The 18,036-nt window shown below is 38.1% G+C and overlaps 1 protein-coding gene across 2 annotated transcripts in view; it reads right to left on the bottom strand.

Moving 5' to 3' along the window:
• The window catches only part of ARHGAP15 (Rho GTPase activating protein 15), a 597,249-nt gene that overhangs the window by 559,670 nt on the left and 19,543 nt on the right, over positions 1-18,036 (bottom strand). The window contains exons 1-2 of one of the 2 annotated variants that reach the window (XM_032856131.1): positions 9,330-9,420; positions 6,546-6,680 (exon numbers count right to left, since the gene is read on the bottom strand). In XM_032856131.1, the coding sequence (XP_032712022.1) occupies positions 6,546-6,590 (45 nt within the window). In that variant the 5' untranslated portion in view covers positions 6,591-6,680; positions 9,330-9,420. Of the gene's footprint in view, positions 1-6,545; positions 6,681-9,329; positions 9,509-18,036 lie in introns of those variants that run through there. The other variant, XM_032856130.1, reaches the window with a different exon arrangement.

An 18,036-nucleotide genomic window follows, 5' to 3' on the forward strand; every position in this document is an offset into this window, starting at 1 on the left:
AGTGTAATTCTTCTTATCAAAGGCATTTGCATGTGGAAAATGTACCATATCATGGTAACTACAGTGGCCACCAGAAACAACATGCTGGTGCTGCTCTAGGAAGAAAAAATGTTGAATGCAACAATAATAATAACAATAATGATAATAATAGGAAGAGGAAAACAATAAAATAACTCTGATTTTCCTCTGTTTTTTTCTTTTATTTCTCACCTTTCCCCTAAGATTCTATTCTTGTTTTTTTGAGTACATGATTTCTCTTTTGCTTTTGCACATCCTTAAACCGGTTTGACAAATGATAACCATACATTCTATCACAACTCAAACCACAATATCTTCCCCCAATAAACTTATTGCCAGTGCATTGGAAGTGAATGGGAATCATAAAAATCCGTCACCTCAAAGGAGAAGCATATGAGATTGTATGTAAAGAAGATGGCATCATTCCTAGAAGAGTGCCACGTCATTGTACATTTGCTAATTACTTGCAACAAGCATTAATGTAAAAAATAATGCATTTTCCTTATATGGTATTGTTTGGAGATGGTTCTGCTTATCAGTTTTTAATATGCTCTTTGAAAACTGACAAGTACTTTACCCACATCTCTTTAGGAACACAGGGATTCAGAGGCTGGATAAAATACTTTCATGCCTCTCAACACAAACCTGAGAAGGTAATTAAACAGATGGTAACAATAAACCGAATCTGAACACATCAGGGACAGGAGTCCCTTATTAGAAGCCTTACACAGTGAAGGGAGGGGACAAGCCACTCTGGGGGAAGTGCCTTAGCAGCCAACACCTTTATGTCTGCCCTTACCTCAGAGGCAGAAGTTTATCAACCATCTAGGCGTGGTTGTCCTACCACCTGAGAGGGCACCCAGGAGGTCTTCTGTCTGCTCTGAGGGGTAGGAATGCAAAGGACTCTAAAGGAATGCAATGGTCCTCAGGACTGCCTTCAAAGATGTGGTTTTAGACACAGCAAGTCATTACTGTAAATCCACCATACGTCCCCCCCCTTACAAACACACACACGCAGACACATGCATATCAAAATCTTCTAAGTTGGAGAACTTAACGCTTGAAACACAAACCTATTTTCTTCTACAGGAGGCCCAAAATGAGATATTACAGACTTCTGTGATGACCCAGGTATTCTGAATATTTTCAACCTCACTCTTAGCAGCAGAATGTGCTCCAACTTATTCCATCCTTGAAACATATTGGAATTCTACTTATTTCTCAGATCTTCATATTGTCCGTTCGTCCTGAGTTAAATTTACAAAAGACGGGTCTTGAAGCAGTTTGATATTTCAGCTTGTAAATGTACGCATGTGGTTATTTGTCCCAGAATATAAAAATAAGCTTAAATATATAAATATTTTATACATCTCTCTGTGTATCTACATCTATAGCTATAGAGATATAGAGATATGCATATATATACTATATATGTATATATGTATAATAGATGTATATGTGTGTGAGCTTAAGTATATAAATATTTTATACATCTCTCTCTGTATATCTACATCTACATCTATATCTGTAGAGATATAGAGATGTGTCTATATATTATATGCATATATATATGTATAAAAGACTCATATGTGTGTGCCTGTGTACACAGAGAGAAAGTATCCACTATATGCAAGAATGGATCTTGTTGCTGTGGAGGTTTGCAATGTTATTGTGCGATCACACAGGCAAAGATGCTATTTTGCCATTACATAAGGCATTTACAACCTAGGAGATAATCAAATCAGTGTTTGTTCTTCTTCTGTTTCTCAACCTGCTTCAGTTCTCTGCTGCAGTTGGCAAGTGCTTTGGGTGCCATTTATGAGAAACATTCAGCATCAATACAACAATGATTTAGCTCAACTAGGGGCTCACAAGCAAAGGACAGCGTTCAACATACGGTGTTTTTGATTAACCAAGGTTATAATGATGATCTATTAAAGGACATCTTTGAAAACCAAGAGAAATATTAAAAGGGGAAACTTACAAGGTGTAGATAAATGTAAATCACGGGACAAACATCGTTTTGCAGCTTGCACATTACCTCTTTGCAAGCGCACATCAGAACTCTGTCTGATGTTAGTCTTGGGATTTTGATACTTAGTAAGTATAAAAACTGTTCCCATCTTCTGATACAGTTATACCTAAAATGACACCTATCCGCTTAGGAATTTGCCCAAAAAATCTCCTAATAATATTGACTATGGTTCCAAAGTTATTTCACCAGGGAAGAGTATAATATGAATTAAGTAAGAGGTGCTGCAAATAATTTAGTGGAATACGTAGTTGCTGCCACACCGAGTATTAGGTAACCTTTTTTTAATTAGAATGTACACTTTTAGATTACTGATTATGAACATCAGGGGACCTGAGATTTTGATTCATCAGTAATTCTCCTTTATGTCTACACTAAGATGTAAAAATGAGACCTCTGGCTCTAACGTGGTATTTCAGAGCCTTTCCATGCTGCTACAGAAGCTGTTTTACCTGTAATCTCTAGTACTGCTCTGCCCCCTTGTGCTGTGACAGTGAACTCAACAGAGGAACAGTTTGCCTTCATCTTTGTACATGAACTATAGAAAAACCCCACTGTCACTTCTCACTTTTCTGGCAAGTTCAAGGTCAGTGTCTAGCTATTTTCAGCTCATCTCTTCTTGATCCATGCAGAGAAATGACAAGGTAACGTGATTCGGGGTCAGCTGTATTACAGGAACCGTTACATAAACGGAGAAAGTGAAAATCAATCCTAGCTGACAGTGACTTCGGGATAATCAACGCTCACTGGATGCCTCTGTCAGTTCGCCTGCATCAAACACCGTGTGACTTCTGTCAGATCATTTTAATAAAACTATATTCTCACTTTCAGCAACCTAAGTAAATATTTCACTTGAGCTGAATTTTTTAGACTATGTCAGCCTTCTGGATTTGTAAACTGTGCCAATAATTCCTTGAAAAATTTCACGGGTAATACCTATTATCCTGAGGTCTGTTACCAACCTGAGAGGGAAGGTACTACTGCAAAATAAGCCCTCCTTTTTGAGTGATCTGTGAGAGCTTTTCTGCAGACTGTTGCATCTGCTGCATTAAACTCAACACCCTTCCCCAAGTCACCCTCAGCCCCAACTCCTCTCTCTTCCTTGGGAGCACTATCCCTGAATCCATCATTTCTCAGTGAGAGACCAGGTTTCTTTCTCCTCCTAAGACGTTCGTCACTGCTTTCCTTTTATCTCTGCATTTTCTGCCGGGACATTTCCCTTAACACAGAATTGGAGGCGCAGCATTTAACAAGATGTTCCAAGTTTGTGGCATTCCTGCTGACAGCACCTGATATGTCCGTTCAGGGAAGGAGCTGCTTTGTCCCACCCACCTTGTGCTCCCTTGAAACTGTGAGGCACTGCAGTCCTCCATTGAAGTACAATTTACCATAATATTAGTTGTCAGTAAATTCAAAGACGGAACTCCTAAAGCTATAAAATGGATTAGAAGCAATTTAAAAAAGAATTAACAAACTAGAGTAAGAGTATACTGTCAACAAACAAATGCTCCATCATAGGACTGTAATTTGGAATTTTAATTACCCCTCTGCTTCTGTAACAAAACAATGTCTGAACTGGCAGTGATTTGAATCTCTCACAGGTCATTGAGCATTCTAGTTAATTACTCTATGAATAGCCTGTTTTTCTCCCCTCTGGAAACACGTTTCTAATGGCAGTCAAGGTCTGACAAATGTGTCATCTACATAATTAGCTAGGAAGCAACACAAAACATTAAACATGCTTTGTGCCGACAACTATCAAAACATTTCATTTGTTGTCAATTATTCATTACTTTGTAGGTTCTGAAGGGGTTGTTATTATGGAAATAAGTCCAGATGCTAACAAGGTTAGAGTTTTGGATTCAAATTAGTAATCAGAGGACTAACTTTTAAAAAAATGTATCTCATGTACATTCAGCGCCATGTTCAATCAGTAGGAGATTATAAACAAATTTAGCTATGCTCAAGTTAAAATGAAAACGATGCAGCCACGAATGTGAATTCAAGAGCCTCCGCTCATTCTCTGAAGCACAGACTTTCCCCAGTCATTGTAAACTTTCCGAGGCTTTGGCAAGTCCAGTGTGTGCTGGTAAATGACAGGTAAACATTGCACTGCATGAGCTGACGTGGGAGAACAAGGACAAGGCAAGAAATCTCAACTACCCCCACCCCCACCCACGAGCGCAGATCATGTAAAAGTCCAAATTCTAGCTAATAAACTTTTGAGTCTGTCACCAGCACACTGGTCACCTTAGGTAACCCTTGGATTTCATGAGTATTTTTTTTCTATTCCTGAAATCCGGTTTCTTTTATTACTGCTTTAGTATTGTATATAAAGACAAGTATTGTCTTGAAAGCAGCGCTCCTGATGTATATAGAGGATATAAAAAGATTTCTCAACAAAATTGACCTCTCAGTGGCAAAGAAAATTGCAGTGGAAGACACATTATTGCGTAGTCATATCTGAGGTTTGGATCTATGGAGAGTCTCACTCCACTGTCCTCTAGCTTTCCCTTATAAACCAAAATGGCTTACAAATGTCATCCACAATAGTCCAATAAAGATTAGGAACAAAACACTGTCCTTACATTGATGAGATAAGAAAGATTTAACTGCAGAATGCAGTGTACAAGAACAGTTCATAAGGCTTGTTCTTGAATGAGAAAAATAGAATTCAAATTATATTTGTGTGTGGCTAGAATTTAATTGAGATGATCAATTTATTTTCTACATAATATTTGGTCAGATGCCTGTACTACAGAGCTAGATAAAAAGAAAAGGGGGAAAAAAAACAAAAACATTCTATCAGGAGAAATCAAGAAGACCCGTTATCTACAGAGTGTGCAAAATATGTCAGGAAATAATTCTACCCTGAGCGCTGAGAATGCTCAGTTAATAAAAAAAGATCAGCCACTCGCTAAGAGAAAATAATTGTCTGTATCTATATTTTTCAAAGCAAAAAGGCAGCCACATCTTACACTAAATAGGACACATTAAAATAAGCTTTAATAATCTTTATGCAGAAGGAAACTAATCCATTTTCAGATCATACGATCCACAGCAATAAAAGGAAATCATCAAACTAAAAACAATTTTAGAAATGGCTGCAGACTCTCATTTAATTAACATGCAACAGATCATATATTTATGAGGAAGTCAAAATATTTAGGAAGCCTATAATCCTGTAAGCCTTAATGTGGTATAAAAACAACAAATAAATGCAAAGTGTTACTGTTATACATGCCTGCCTGATCAATGGTTTTCACATATTGATCTATAAATGGAGTTGACAGTCTGTGTTGGCTGCACATTTTCCAAGCAGCACTATTTTTGCAGAAAACCAATACGGGCAATTACCTTTGTTTGAGATGCCAAGTCTTATCAATTCAATGTGATTTAGTGTCATTTTAATTAAATATCAGGATCCACTTCAGGACGATTTATACAAACAAAGCCTCAAACCTAACTATAAGCGTGATTTGAAGTAAACATGGACAAGTCCTACAGTCTCATAATATTTCTCAAAAACTCTGCTAAACAGAAGGCTTATATTTTTAGTAGCAATTTTTATGTCTGCCTTTTTGGCTAGCCACAACTTTGGCAAGTATCCTATAATCACAGAAGTAAGAAACAAAAGAAAATTGTTTCCTCTTTTTCTTTATAATATATTAAAAAAGAAAAATGAACACGCACAGTCTGTTAATGGAAGCAGAAGGAGTGTACGTTAGCGTTTAGGAATGGCTCAACCTAAGTCCTTATCCGAACAGTAATAAGAAGATATTCCCCTGTCCACGAGGGCCATGAATAAAGTATTGCACTTCTGTGGAGTTTATAAGAAGGAAGCAGTGAATATTCATACATGTGGCTGCTTAAGACACCAGCATTAAATGCCGAAACTGCTCCTGTCTGCAAATCCTATGTCTGCAATTTTCCTGATTTGGCTATTTAAACTCTTCATTAATATCTATTCTAAACTGTCTAGTAGGCTGGAGCTTCCCTCTTATAAATAGCATCAAAGCCACATTAAACCTTCCCCAGTAGCTATTTGCTGGATTGCACATTAGCCTTTCAGCCCTTAAAGAGGCACACTTCACTTGCCCCCCATTTACGCTCACGAAGCCGTCTGCTTCTGTGCTTCGCACATTCGGGCAAATAATCAGTCCACCTTTAAGAGGTCTCACTCCGGTGCTCAGGTTGAGACAACAAATCACTGAGACCAAAGAGCGTTCCTTCCCCACCAAGTGGAGGTCTCCAGATCTCTTACAGAGAGGCAATTTGGCTAACCACTTCCTCCCGTGCCCAAGCTTCCCACCTCTCCAACATTGGCCAGGTAGCAAAGTGGCCTTATTAACTACATAAACATGATCATTGGGTGTTTAAAGAAAATGGCGCATACTGCCAGGGAAATACTAATGGAGAATTAATACCTGCTTTACTGAAGTGCTTCCATGCAGCCCTTAGGTAATGAAAACTTCAAAGTAATAAGTAAATTCACCTGTGTTTGCATAGCAGAGAGTCGAATACATGTTTCTCCTGGCATTTCAGACTGCTCCTCTGTTTAAGATACCAAGAACATAGGCTCTTCTGACATATTCAGGAAAGTTTTATATGGTGTTCCAAGTTCACAGTCCTGTTAGCAGTATTTTTAATTGAATGCAATAATGAGGAGGATTTTATGCATTAATGACAAAATTATACAATTGATTAGACCCGAGAACCTTTTATCGTTTTCTGTAAAAAGTTAAATTGTTGCAAATACAATATCAGATTCTTACGTTATATACTCCAATAAGTCCATATTAGATTTGCATAACTGTTATGCCAGGGGACACGTAGTATATATGTGCCATGTATATGAAATATAATGCAAAACAGATATACATATATATATATATACATATATATATATGTATATGTCTTGAAGTAGTCCTAATTTCTTTTCTGTACAGATTAAATGTAAGTGTCTCTGTTACAACAAACCATGCCATGTGTGACACGTGCACACATTTTAGAATACACCTCCTCCCACCTCTCCTAAATTCAAGATCTCCCCCCTTGACCTCACCCCAACCTCCAACTTCTGAAAAATCAAGTTCTTAGTTTAGCTTGAGCAGATATCTTTAACAGGCTTGTTTGAATAAATATGCCAAAATACTTTACATTCTGTCAGTATCTAGTCAGAAAATTGTGCATGGAAAAAAGAGATGAAAAGAACCGAGACAGAAAGAAAATTAGTGCCGTGGCAGGCTTTCAGTACAGTAGCTCTGAGCCAAGTTTTCTCGGTGAAATGACATATCCTCACTAAAATACCCCTTTTATATAATTATGCACTGAGTACACATAACCAAAAGTAACTTTTATTTTTGTTCCTTATCGAGGAATACATATTGCCCAGGCTAAGAATGCGGAAACAAAAGCTGGGATAATTATAGCTAATTTAACTTTGGAAAACTCTTCTCTAGCAGTCCAGCATATAACCCCCCAAACTAAAGTTATGTAACAAGGTAATATCAACAATGAGAAACTGCATGATAAAATCCTGCCCAAAAGTGAAAAATGCTAATTTTGTCTCATTTAGCAGCTGGATACAGAAATGCTCATTAGTTTTAAGAGGGTTAATCCTTTTAACTTTTGCATATTGATATGCCAATTATGCCTAATTGTACAAGAGGCATCAGTCAAGGTAATAGTGCATAAACACATGAAAGTTATTAAGTACATCCCAACATGTAATAAAGTAGGTGTTAATTGGTAGCTGAGTTCTGCGGGCTATTGAGGTGGATAATTCATTGAGAGATGGATCACTTGTAATTTCTCTCCATAATTCCTTTTGCAGTCTCACGCTGTGATGTTTTCATGCTTGTCAAAAACAACTGCGGCATAGTGCCTTTTGTTAAACACAGCCAATAAAATATGTTAGGCATCATTAAATATACTTAACTTTTAAACTTTTTCAAAGGTACAGTTCTTACTGATAATACATTACAGAGATTCCAATAATTTACTCTAACCACTGTCTCAAGTTCTTAGTTGAGGAACATTTTAGCTGGTTTAAAGGCAGAGTCAGGCAGGCAGTGCTGTGCCTCCCAGCAGACAATACTTTTAAACGGGAGAGTAAAGAAAGAAAAACGCATCTCTCTCGGGACCTTATCTCAGGATGGAGCTCCCACCCCTGACCTATAATCGCTGGCTTCCTTGTGCTGAATTTGTCTATAATACCTGAAGAAAGCATGCTTAAAACTATGTATTTCTAAAGCTCTTGAGATGTGGTGGGTTAATTTCGCGCTTGAAATTCGAGTGAAAACAGGGAATAAATATAATCGGTGACATGCAACTCAGCAAGTTTATCTCATTTAATAACTCAGTTAGGGAGCTGAATATTTCATAGGCCCCTACGATATTAACAGAACACTCAATTAATAGCTCACATGTTTCTGCAGAGTGACTGGGACTCACAGTCTGTCCCCAGCTAACCTATTTCCCACTCTCGCTCTCACTGCGAGAAACAAAATAGATCTGGGGTCCAAAAGAGTGGCTAACATTGCATAAATAATTTTGTAACATCCTATGGCCTCAGCTGCAAGTTACCACCATTATGGAAGAAAATTAACCAGAGGAGACTCATCGTAATCAGTGTGTTTAGTGGCTCAGGATGCGTGCAGGGGCAGGGACACAATTGGCAGTAGAGTTCATCTCTAACTATTTTATTTCAAATCTTCCTAATGACACATTATCGAGACAAAATGGCTTCCTCTCCAAACCTTCCATCGCCACATCATTTAAGCTCATTCCAAATCAAATCTTAATTCCAATATTATATATTGTTGGGAGATTTTAAGAAAGAGATTTTCACTTTTTTTTTTTTTTTTTTTTGAAGATTCCCCCCTCATTTCATTTTTAGCTAATTTTAGCCTCTGGCTTTTCAAAGTGATGTACTGTATTTGGAAGTACAAACGCCACATGCTAGCATAACCTCATTATTTTTATAACACTGAAGCATGATAGTGGAGGCCCTTAAAATGAGTCAAAGGTGCTCTTCAGTCTAGCTCCAAATCCACTTTATCACTCTGGATTAAGCCCAGCTCCTCTCTCACAACTGGGGATATTATTATGACTATAAGTAGGCAAGATAAAATACATTACAAAAACAGTTTTCTCATGCACATTAGGAAAACAAATAAAACAAAGCTAATTAGTTTTTTTTTTTTTTTTTTTTTTTTTACTTTTTTAACAAAATTCTGTATCACAGAACATGGGGGTTTTGGGGGATTGGACTTACGGGTTCAATGACCTTCCCAGCATCGGTGAGGATCATGGATTTACTTTGGCTCAGCCTGTCGTGGTGGCTGTTGGCATTTTTGATTCTCATTTGCACAGCTCCAGTGCCTTGACGGGTGGAATTCAGTGTTTCCACAGAGGTATCAGAATTCATAGATTTCTGCATATTATAGCGTTATCCTGGCAAAATATAAAAGCATTGTGTTATTCTAAGTTTATTTTTTCCAAGAAAAACTTGGTGGGGTGCAGTTTCCTGTTCATCACTAAGGTACAGAAATGAAACAAACCATCTCCACCTCTCTGAATAGTGTGGAAGGTAATTACTCTGTAGTTGCTTTTATCAACTGGGGCCTCTGTATGTGGACACTACTATACCTGCCAGAGGACTTCCAAGTTCATAGCCAGCACAGCCATTCTTGTGTGGTTCCTAATTCCATTAAGGGATTTCTAATGGCCACACGATATTCTTCCCTATGCAGAAACACCAGCTAAGTATCGTCAGGGTACATGCTGTTTGTATTCACAACGTTACCGAACTTTTACCCACCCCATCCCACCCCATCCCACCCCTATACACTACCCCCTGCAGCCTTTTTTAGTGACCAAAATCCTACCTGGACGAGGTCATATTTAAGTGAGCAGAATTGGCTTTAGGGCACACTAAGCTGGTCCCATTGACCATAAAATATGTTGGCTTGGCCTTCTTTGCATGGTGCTCAGTCCAGCCCTGACCCCCACTCACAATACCCAAGAAGGGAAATTAAAGGTCCTTTGTCTGCTGCCATCAGCCAACTGAACTAGATTCAGTAGCTTTGTTGGACATAATGTTGATGAAGACTATGAAAAAAGAGAAAATCAAAACTATCTATTTATTGATGTTTCTTTTAAGTCTGATTTAGGCAGGAAAATTCAGGGCAGGCACATGCTAAAGGAGAAGCAGTGAGGAAACAATAATTTGGAAAAGCAAATGAAGAGAATTAAACCGTGGCAACATCCGTGGGTGGACTGGGAGGGCTTTGGTTGGTTCCCCAAATCCATAATCCTTTTTAGTGACCCCTCACCACAAGCCCCTCCAAGGAGTATATCATGTCATTTAAAAGAGAACATGTGCAACGCAAATACAACTTCTAACCTTCTAGAAACAGACCCCCTTCTGGCCCAATTGTTGTCTCCCTGTCTCACCTATAGACATTACAGAGCTGGTCTGGGCACATGTGTCCACACTAGAAAAAATTGTCATCAATCACAAGCCAAGATAATCCAAGGGAAAGATTGTATTTTAGGGGGCTAACGGTACTGGAACCCTTACAGCTGTTGGACAGACAATGGGGTTAGCTAGCATCATGGTAATGTTCAAGCTCAGGGAACGCTAAGATGGTCAGAAAAGAATGAAAACATTTTAATAGGAGACAAAGTGTTACTTCATAATTGATACCAGTAAGGCAATGGAGTGATAACTTAGCAAAGAAGTTAATATTTGTTGAGCATTTACTATTGACCAGGCAATACAGTCAGTGATTCAATCCTTGCAAAACTCCCATGAGATAGGCATTCAACTCATACCTTTCTAGAAGAGAAAAATAAAGTTCAGATAGACTAATAGTTTTCCCAAGAATAATGGACAGAAGAAGTGGAGGACCTGTATTTTGTTCCAAAAAAGACTCCTCCTGGCAAACAGATACATTCTAGTTAATCTACACTATGAAATATTCTAAGCAATAAAAAGAACAGACTATTGATGGGTGCAACCACAGGGATGAATTGCAAATTCCTGAATGAAAGAGGCCAGGCCAAAAGAAAGTACCTATGGAGTACTTATGATTCCATTTATATAATATTCTAGGAAATGCAAGCCAGTATTTAATTATAGAAAGTTGATCTGTGATTGCCTAAAGATGGCATGAAGGGAAAAATGGATTATGGTGAATACGAGGAAACTTTTAGGTGATGGTTATGTTTGTTAGCTCGACTGTAGTGATGGTTTAACAATTGTATGCATGTATTTAAAAATGATCAAATTGTGTAAGTACTTGTACTATTGTACTTCAGTTGTATCTCATAAAGGCGTTTATAAGAAAGTTGTTTTAAAAATTCCTTAACTAAATTAATTAAATTGACTTAAGTTTCTTAATTATTTTGTTCATACTTCCATTTTTATGCTTCTGTATGAGTGATATATTATAAAAACTCATGTAGTTGAGAATAAAAGAGCTATTTCAAAAAGACTGGAAATAAAAATTTGAAGTAATAAAAAAAGAAAATCTCATCTCCATTATTCCATAGGAATATAATAACAGCTGCTTTGATGAGAAGGATTTTAAAATGTATCAAATTTGGCTACTAATATAGACATAGGGAATCTTACCCCTACTTCTAACTTGAATAAGATGTAGAGTATTATACAGATAACTGTTAAAAAAAAAAAAAAGTAAATGTATTCTCCATATATCCGAGTATAGGACAATAAGCTTTTGGTTTTATTCTGTATATTATTATTATTATTAAAGCTATTAATTTTCATAGCCAATCAGAAAGTAAACACAATAACAAAGTGAATCTATGAATCTTTGATATTTTTGAGGATGCTACTATTAAAATCACAAGTTTTTCAGAATAAATTATACTAAAATCTGTATGGACCCACAAAATACTCTGAATAGCCAAACCAATCTTGAGAAAGAAAAACAAAGCTGGAGGTATTACAATTCCAGATTTTAAAAAGGTACTACAAAGCTGTAGTAATCAAAACTATAATACTGGGAAAAAATAGACACATAGGTCAGTAGAACAGGGTAGAAAGCCCAGAAATAAGGCCGTGATTATATGGTCAACTAATCTATGACAAAGGAGGCAAGAATAGACAATGGGAAAATGACGGTTTCTTCAATAGAAGGTGCTGGGAAAACTGGACAGCTCCGTATAAAAGAATAAAACTGGCCCACTTTCTAACACCATACACAAAAATAAACTGAAAATGGGTTAAAGACATAAATGTGAGACCTGCAGCCATAAAAATCCTAGAAGAGTACACAAGTAGTAATTTCTCCGATACTGACTGTAGCAACATTTTTCTAGATATTTTTCTTCAGGAAAGGGAAACAAAAGCAAAAATAAATTATTGGGACTGCATCAAAATAAAAAGCTTCTGCACAATAAAAGAAACCATCAACAAAACTAGAAGGCAACCTATGGAATGGGAGAATAATATTTGCCAGTGACATACTTGATAAAGGTTAGTATCCAAAATCTATAAAGAACATATACAACTTAACAACAAAACAGACAAACAAACAAACAATCCAATTAAAAAATGGGCACAGGACCTGAATGAACATTTCTCCAAACAAGACATACAGATGGCCAACAGACACATGAAAAGAAGCTCAACATCACTAATCATCAGGGAAATGAAAATCCAAACCACAATGAGATATCACCTCACACCTGTGAGAATGGCTAAAGCCAATAACACAAGAAGTAGTTAAGTGTTGGTGAGTACACAGACAAAAAGGAACCCTCATACACTGTTGGTGGATACTGGTACAGTTACTGTGAAAACAGTATGGTATTTCCTCAAAAAAATTGAAAATAGAAACACTGTATGATCCAATAATTATACTACTGGGTATTTATCCAAAGAAAGCAAAAACACTAAATCAGAAAGATATATGCACCCTTATGTTTATTGCAGCATTATTTATAATAGCCAAGATACAGAAGCAACCTAAATGTCCATTGATAGATGAACAGATAAGGAAAATGTGGTGTGTATATATATGCAACGGAATACTATGCAGCCAAAAAAGACTGAGATCATTACATTTGTAACAACGTGGATGCATCTAGAGGGTATTATGCTAAGTGGAATAAGTCATACTGAGAAAGACAAATACCATATGTTTTTACTCAAACATGAAGTCTAAAAAAAGCAAAACACAAGAAAATGGATAAATAACAACAAAAAGCAAAATAAGACCTATAATTAGTTAGAACAAATTGATGGTTAACAGAGGGAATGAGGGTGGGGAGATGGGCAAAATGGGTGAAGGGGAGTAGAAGGTACAGGCTTCCAGTTATGGAATGAATAATTCATGGAATAAGAGGCACGAGAAAACGAATATAGTCAATAATGTTGTAATAAAGTTGTTTGGTGACAGATGGTAGTTATACTTGTCGTGATCACAGTATAATGTAGAATCTTGTCAAATCACTATGATGTACACCTGAACTAACATAACATTTTGTGTAAACTATAAATTTTTAAAAAGTTAAAAATTGGGTACCTGGGTGGCTCAGTTGGTTAGGCAACTGCCTTCAGCTCAGGTCATGATTCTGGAGTCCCAGGATCGAGTCCCACATCGGGCTCTCTGCTCAGCAGGGAACCTGCTTCCCCCTCTCTCTCTGCCTGCCTTTCTGCCTACTTGGAATCTCTCAGGGTCAAATAAATAAATAAAATCTTAAAAAAAGAAAAAGAAAAGAAAAGAAAAATCTGGGTTCTCTTCTGAGTGCATGTAAGCCTTGATCTTTCAAACTCAAAAGATGGTGTGTTTGTTATGTTGGTGAGGGAAATCACTTAGGCTAAAGCCACTATCTTCTGACCAAGAGCATGAAGCCACTGTATTTACATAGTCCAGCCACATGCCATCTATAGAACATGTTGCTTCCTCAGAGTTTGCACAAATTTCAAAGTCAAATCAACATTTGCATTCTTGTAACGATTTCACAATCAACTCATTATTTGCCTAGTGATGAGTTACTGTCAAAAGGCCAGATTACTTAAAATACCTCTCATCTGGCTTCCCCACCTATTTTCTTGGGGATAGGCTGAAGAAAAAACTTCCAGAATCTTCCTTTTACAGACATTTTTGTTAGGCTGACTTCTCCCCTACTATAATATTAAGGTGATTTCTCTCCCCACACTTTCTCTCCTCTCGCCATTACTTCCTTTCCCCATCTTCACATTTTGTTGATACCTCAAAGACACTCTAATTTTTCTCTTTATTCAATTTCCCTTGTATTTTGTGTTCTATGATGGCATTCACTCAATACTATTTCATAATTGTTCTCGTATTTCCTAAAGTTGGTAGTTTCTAACTTCACAGAGCACGATGACACAAAATCTCTGAGAATAATAGATATGACACAAAACCTCCTCTTAAAGATTTTCACCAGCAGAAAATAAATGATCCATTCAACATTTATGGAGAGTCTCTTAAGTGCCATGTACTATATCAGAGGCTGGAGATTTTCTTTTTTTCTTTTTTATTTTTTTAAATCAGGTGCCTTACAGGTTGGTGAGGATGGTGGAGAAACAAATCAATAATTAAAGGAGAATAGAGTTGTGTCCAGGTGGGGAGAGGAACAATGGCATCAAACTCGGGTGGAACTGGGAGGTGAAAAGAAAGTCAGCAAAGTTGGGGCTGATGCTAAGTCAGGACAGGCGAGGCATTTCAGACAAAGGGCTCAGCAATGCAAAAGTATGCAAAGAACTGTGAGATGACAATGTGGATAGTGAAATGTACCATCAAGGAAAAACATAGCACCAAGAAAGCTCAAGGAAAAGAGAAATGATGGCTTTCATGAAGAAAACAGCATTTAACCTCAGTGTGAGTGAGTCTGTCCTCTTGCAAGCCTCTTGGGGGGCCTGAAGGACTGACTGAGAACCCCTTCCTTCTAACCCAGCCAGGACTGTTAAGGGGCTGGTATTCTAGATGCTCTGAAGGAGCGATGAAGGAAGAGGGGCTTCCTTGGCATAATACACGAATGTGTCGTGTAGATAAAATGAGCACAAGACAGAGGGTGCAGGACCTGTGGGTGGCCCCTGCCCGCAGAACCCAGAAATGTGCAAGAGGAAGGAGAGAAGACAGAGGAGGAAGGAAATCTAAGGGGCTGAAATGACAGCTGTACTAATGGCCGTGGAACTTTTAACTGTTGCACTTCAGGGTTTAGAGATGATTTCTTTCCATCTCTCCTGCTAGGAGCCTCATACAAGGTGGAGAAGGCCGTTCTAGGCAAAATTTTTTGAGTTGCATTTGGATTCCACTTATAACCCTATCTCTTCACCCTCTTTCAACTTCTCATTTTCTCCTTGCCTGTATCCTACTACTCTGTTGTTCCTCTAGTAGACACTCTATGATCCTTCTCATTTTGGGCTGCCAAAGCCCCCCACTGCAGCACCTACTCAGGTCCCATCTCATCCAAAGAGTCAGCATTTCTGAAATTTCACCATCCATTCTTCCTTACATCTGTCCTTTAAACATCTGTCCTCTCAGTGAATCACTAAGATGTAGATGAGAGGGAAATACTTAAACTAATTCCCATAAGGGCATCAATGATTGGTCAGACTTCCCCTTAACTCTCAGGGGAGCATTTACCTGCATCTCAGAATCTCTGGAAACTCTTCTGACTACATGGGAGAAATATCTTGCAACAGAAGAGCCACGGTCAGTCTACTCCATGTCTGATCTTAAGTGAATTCCAAGGGAGGTAGCATTTGTGATCAGGGACAGGACACTGGCATTACATTCTAATAAATGGTGTTTCCTGGGGTTGTGTGATGTGAGGGCCCTGCCATGGTGGTCTCGTTTCTGAGTGTTTATGGAAGAAGGTCCTAGGGGAACAAACTCCATTATGAAAGCTGCCCAACCTAGAGGCAAACCCTCACAGCCCAGGGTCCAGCATGACTTGGCTCCCAGCATCAGGGAGTGGATACACTTGTGGGAACATACGCATCAGTTCCACAAGGTGCTAGTCAGAAAGGCAGGGAAGACCTTCAATGTGTGAGTTTTTCTGTGTTATTATTCCAGGAACATTCACAGGCCTTTGGAATCATTCTGTTGTTCCACCCCGGTTTTCTTCCCTCATTGACCCTCAACTTTCTCTCTTTCATAGAGCAAATTGTAAAATCAATAATATTTGTCTCTGCTTACTTATATCCCACTTAGTGACATCAAACATTTTGTTAACTACAAGTTATATTAAGTTTCATGTGATCTAGATGCTTATTCAGTATTCCCCTTATTCTTCCTATAACATATCATCTACTCATTATGATTACCATAATCATCATTATTATCAAAATTTATTAGAGAAAACAGTGTTGCCTGATGCATTTACATTCTTGCGGGAGGCACAGAGAGCCATGGTGAATGACTAATGAAAATATTGAAGAATTAGTCTGTTTTGCCTGTGTCTAAAATATCCATTGATTTCACAAAACTCTCCAAATAAATATCCCTGAGTGAGAAATTGAAATGTAAATCACTTAGGACTGGCTTCACAATTTCTCTAGACTTCCTGGTTTTACTTGTACCAAGCGAAGAGCGAAAGGAGCTTTTGATATTGCACTAGTTCCACTTTCAATGCTGCTTTAAAAACAGGAAACTGTGATGAGAATGCAGTTTGCAAGAGCCATGCAAACCGGCTCCGTTCAGCAAACGAGGTTCCATGGTATTCTGGGTCTGATTCTCCCACTCCCACTGCCGATGCCCAGAGAGGAGAGGATGTGATAACTCGTCTAATCGTAAATTTCATAGCTGCTCTGTCAATTATTTGTTGCACTCTGTTAATTACACCAAGGCTCAGCAGCTTGCCCTTTTGAGTTAGAAAGTGTATTTTTGACATCTCTTTCCCATCAGTAGCATTAAAAATAAAAGTGCATGAAGAATTATTTGGGCGAGGAGAAACTGTAAAGGCACGATGATACCCTCTCCATGCTGCAGAGCAGAGCCAAGCGAAGCTCGGCTAGGCCGAGTGTCCTCCCCGCAGCGCCACAGCCCGGTCAAAGCAGCTCCAGGACAGACAGAACATATGTCCCGCGTCACCAAATGTCCTTGCTTTAGTCATAGACCCCTCCCCCACCCCGAGCCAACTGGAAACCATGTATGGAAATAGAAGGTAGCAAGAATTCCGAAGGAAGTCTGACAGAGATTGGGGAGATCATATGATCATCATAGAGCTATATTCGGTATATATCATGTACATCTTTCAATTTAAGTGTTTGGAAATCTTCCTGTGCTTCCTCACAAAACAATAGAGACTTAGCAAATGTTTACTGAATATATAAATGGAATTCAAATATAGGAAATCCCTAATGCCAGTGTACATAGCCTAGCAAAACCAATTGGAAAATGTCTTTGATCAAGTCCATTTCTGATTCAAAAAAATGTATCTATAACTCACTCTGGCCAGTGTTTCTAAGGTCCAATGAACTCTGGTTATTGCATGATAACTTGGGCAGGAAGAAAAAAAAAAAAAGCAATGTTTTACAGGCCTTCTGAGGCCCATCCTTGGAGAATAATAGGAATTTTTAAAAATATAAAGAATACCTTATTTTCATTTCAGAATAAGCCTTTTTTTTTCTTTCTTATAAATTGAATGAGTATGTTTAATGACCATCTTAAAATTTTAGCAGGGTTATTCGTTCTGACAATAGAGAATGTCTTCTTTGACTTTTACATTCCTTTAGGTGCTTCATATTATTTTTCCAAATAGAAGGACTCTCTTGCCTGACGTGGATCACCACTGAAGATGTTGTGAGAACTGTTACAGAAGCAAGCTCTGAGTGTGCCCCCAGGGAATTCCCATTCCATGGGTGGTAGCCTCAATTTTCACCATGTGGCAAGTGAGCTATCTGGTCACCCCAAGCACCAAGAGCTATGGTGCCCTCAACACACAGGAGCCCTCTGTGGCAGTACGACTCCATTCCT

Source organism: Lontra canadensis, unplaced genomic scaffold, assembly GCF_010015895.1.
Source record: "Lontra canadensis isolate GAN:19392208 unplaced genomic scaffold, GSC_riverotter_1.0 scaffold11, whole genome shotgun sequence".
NCBI lineage: Eukaryota > Metazoa > Chordata > Mammalia > Carnivora > Mustelidae > Lontra > Lontra canadensis.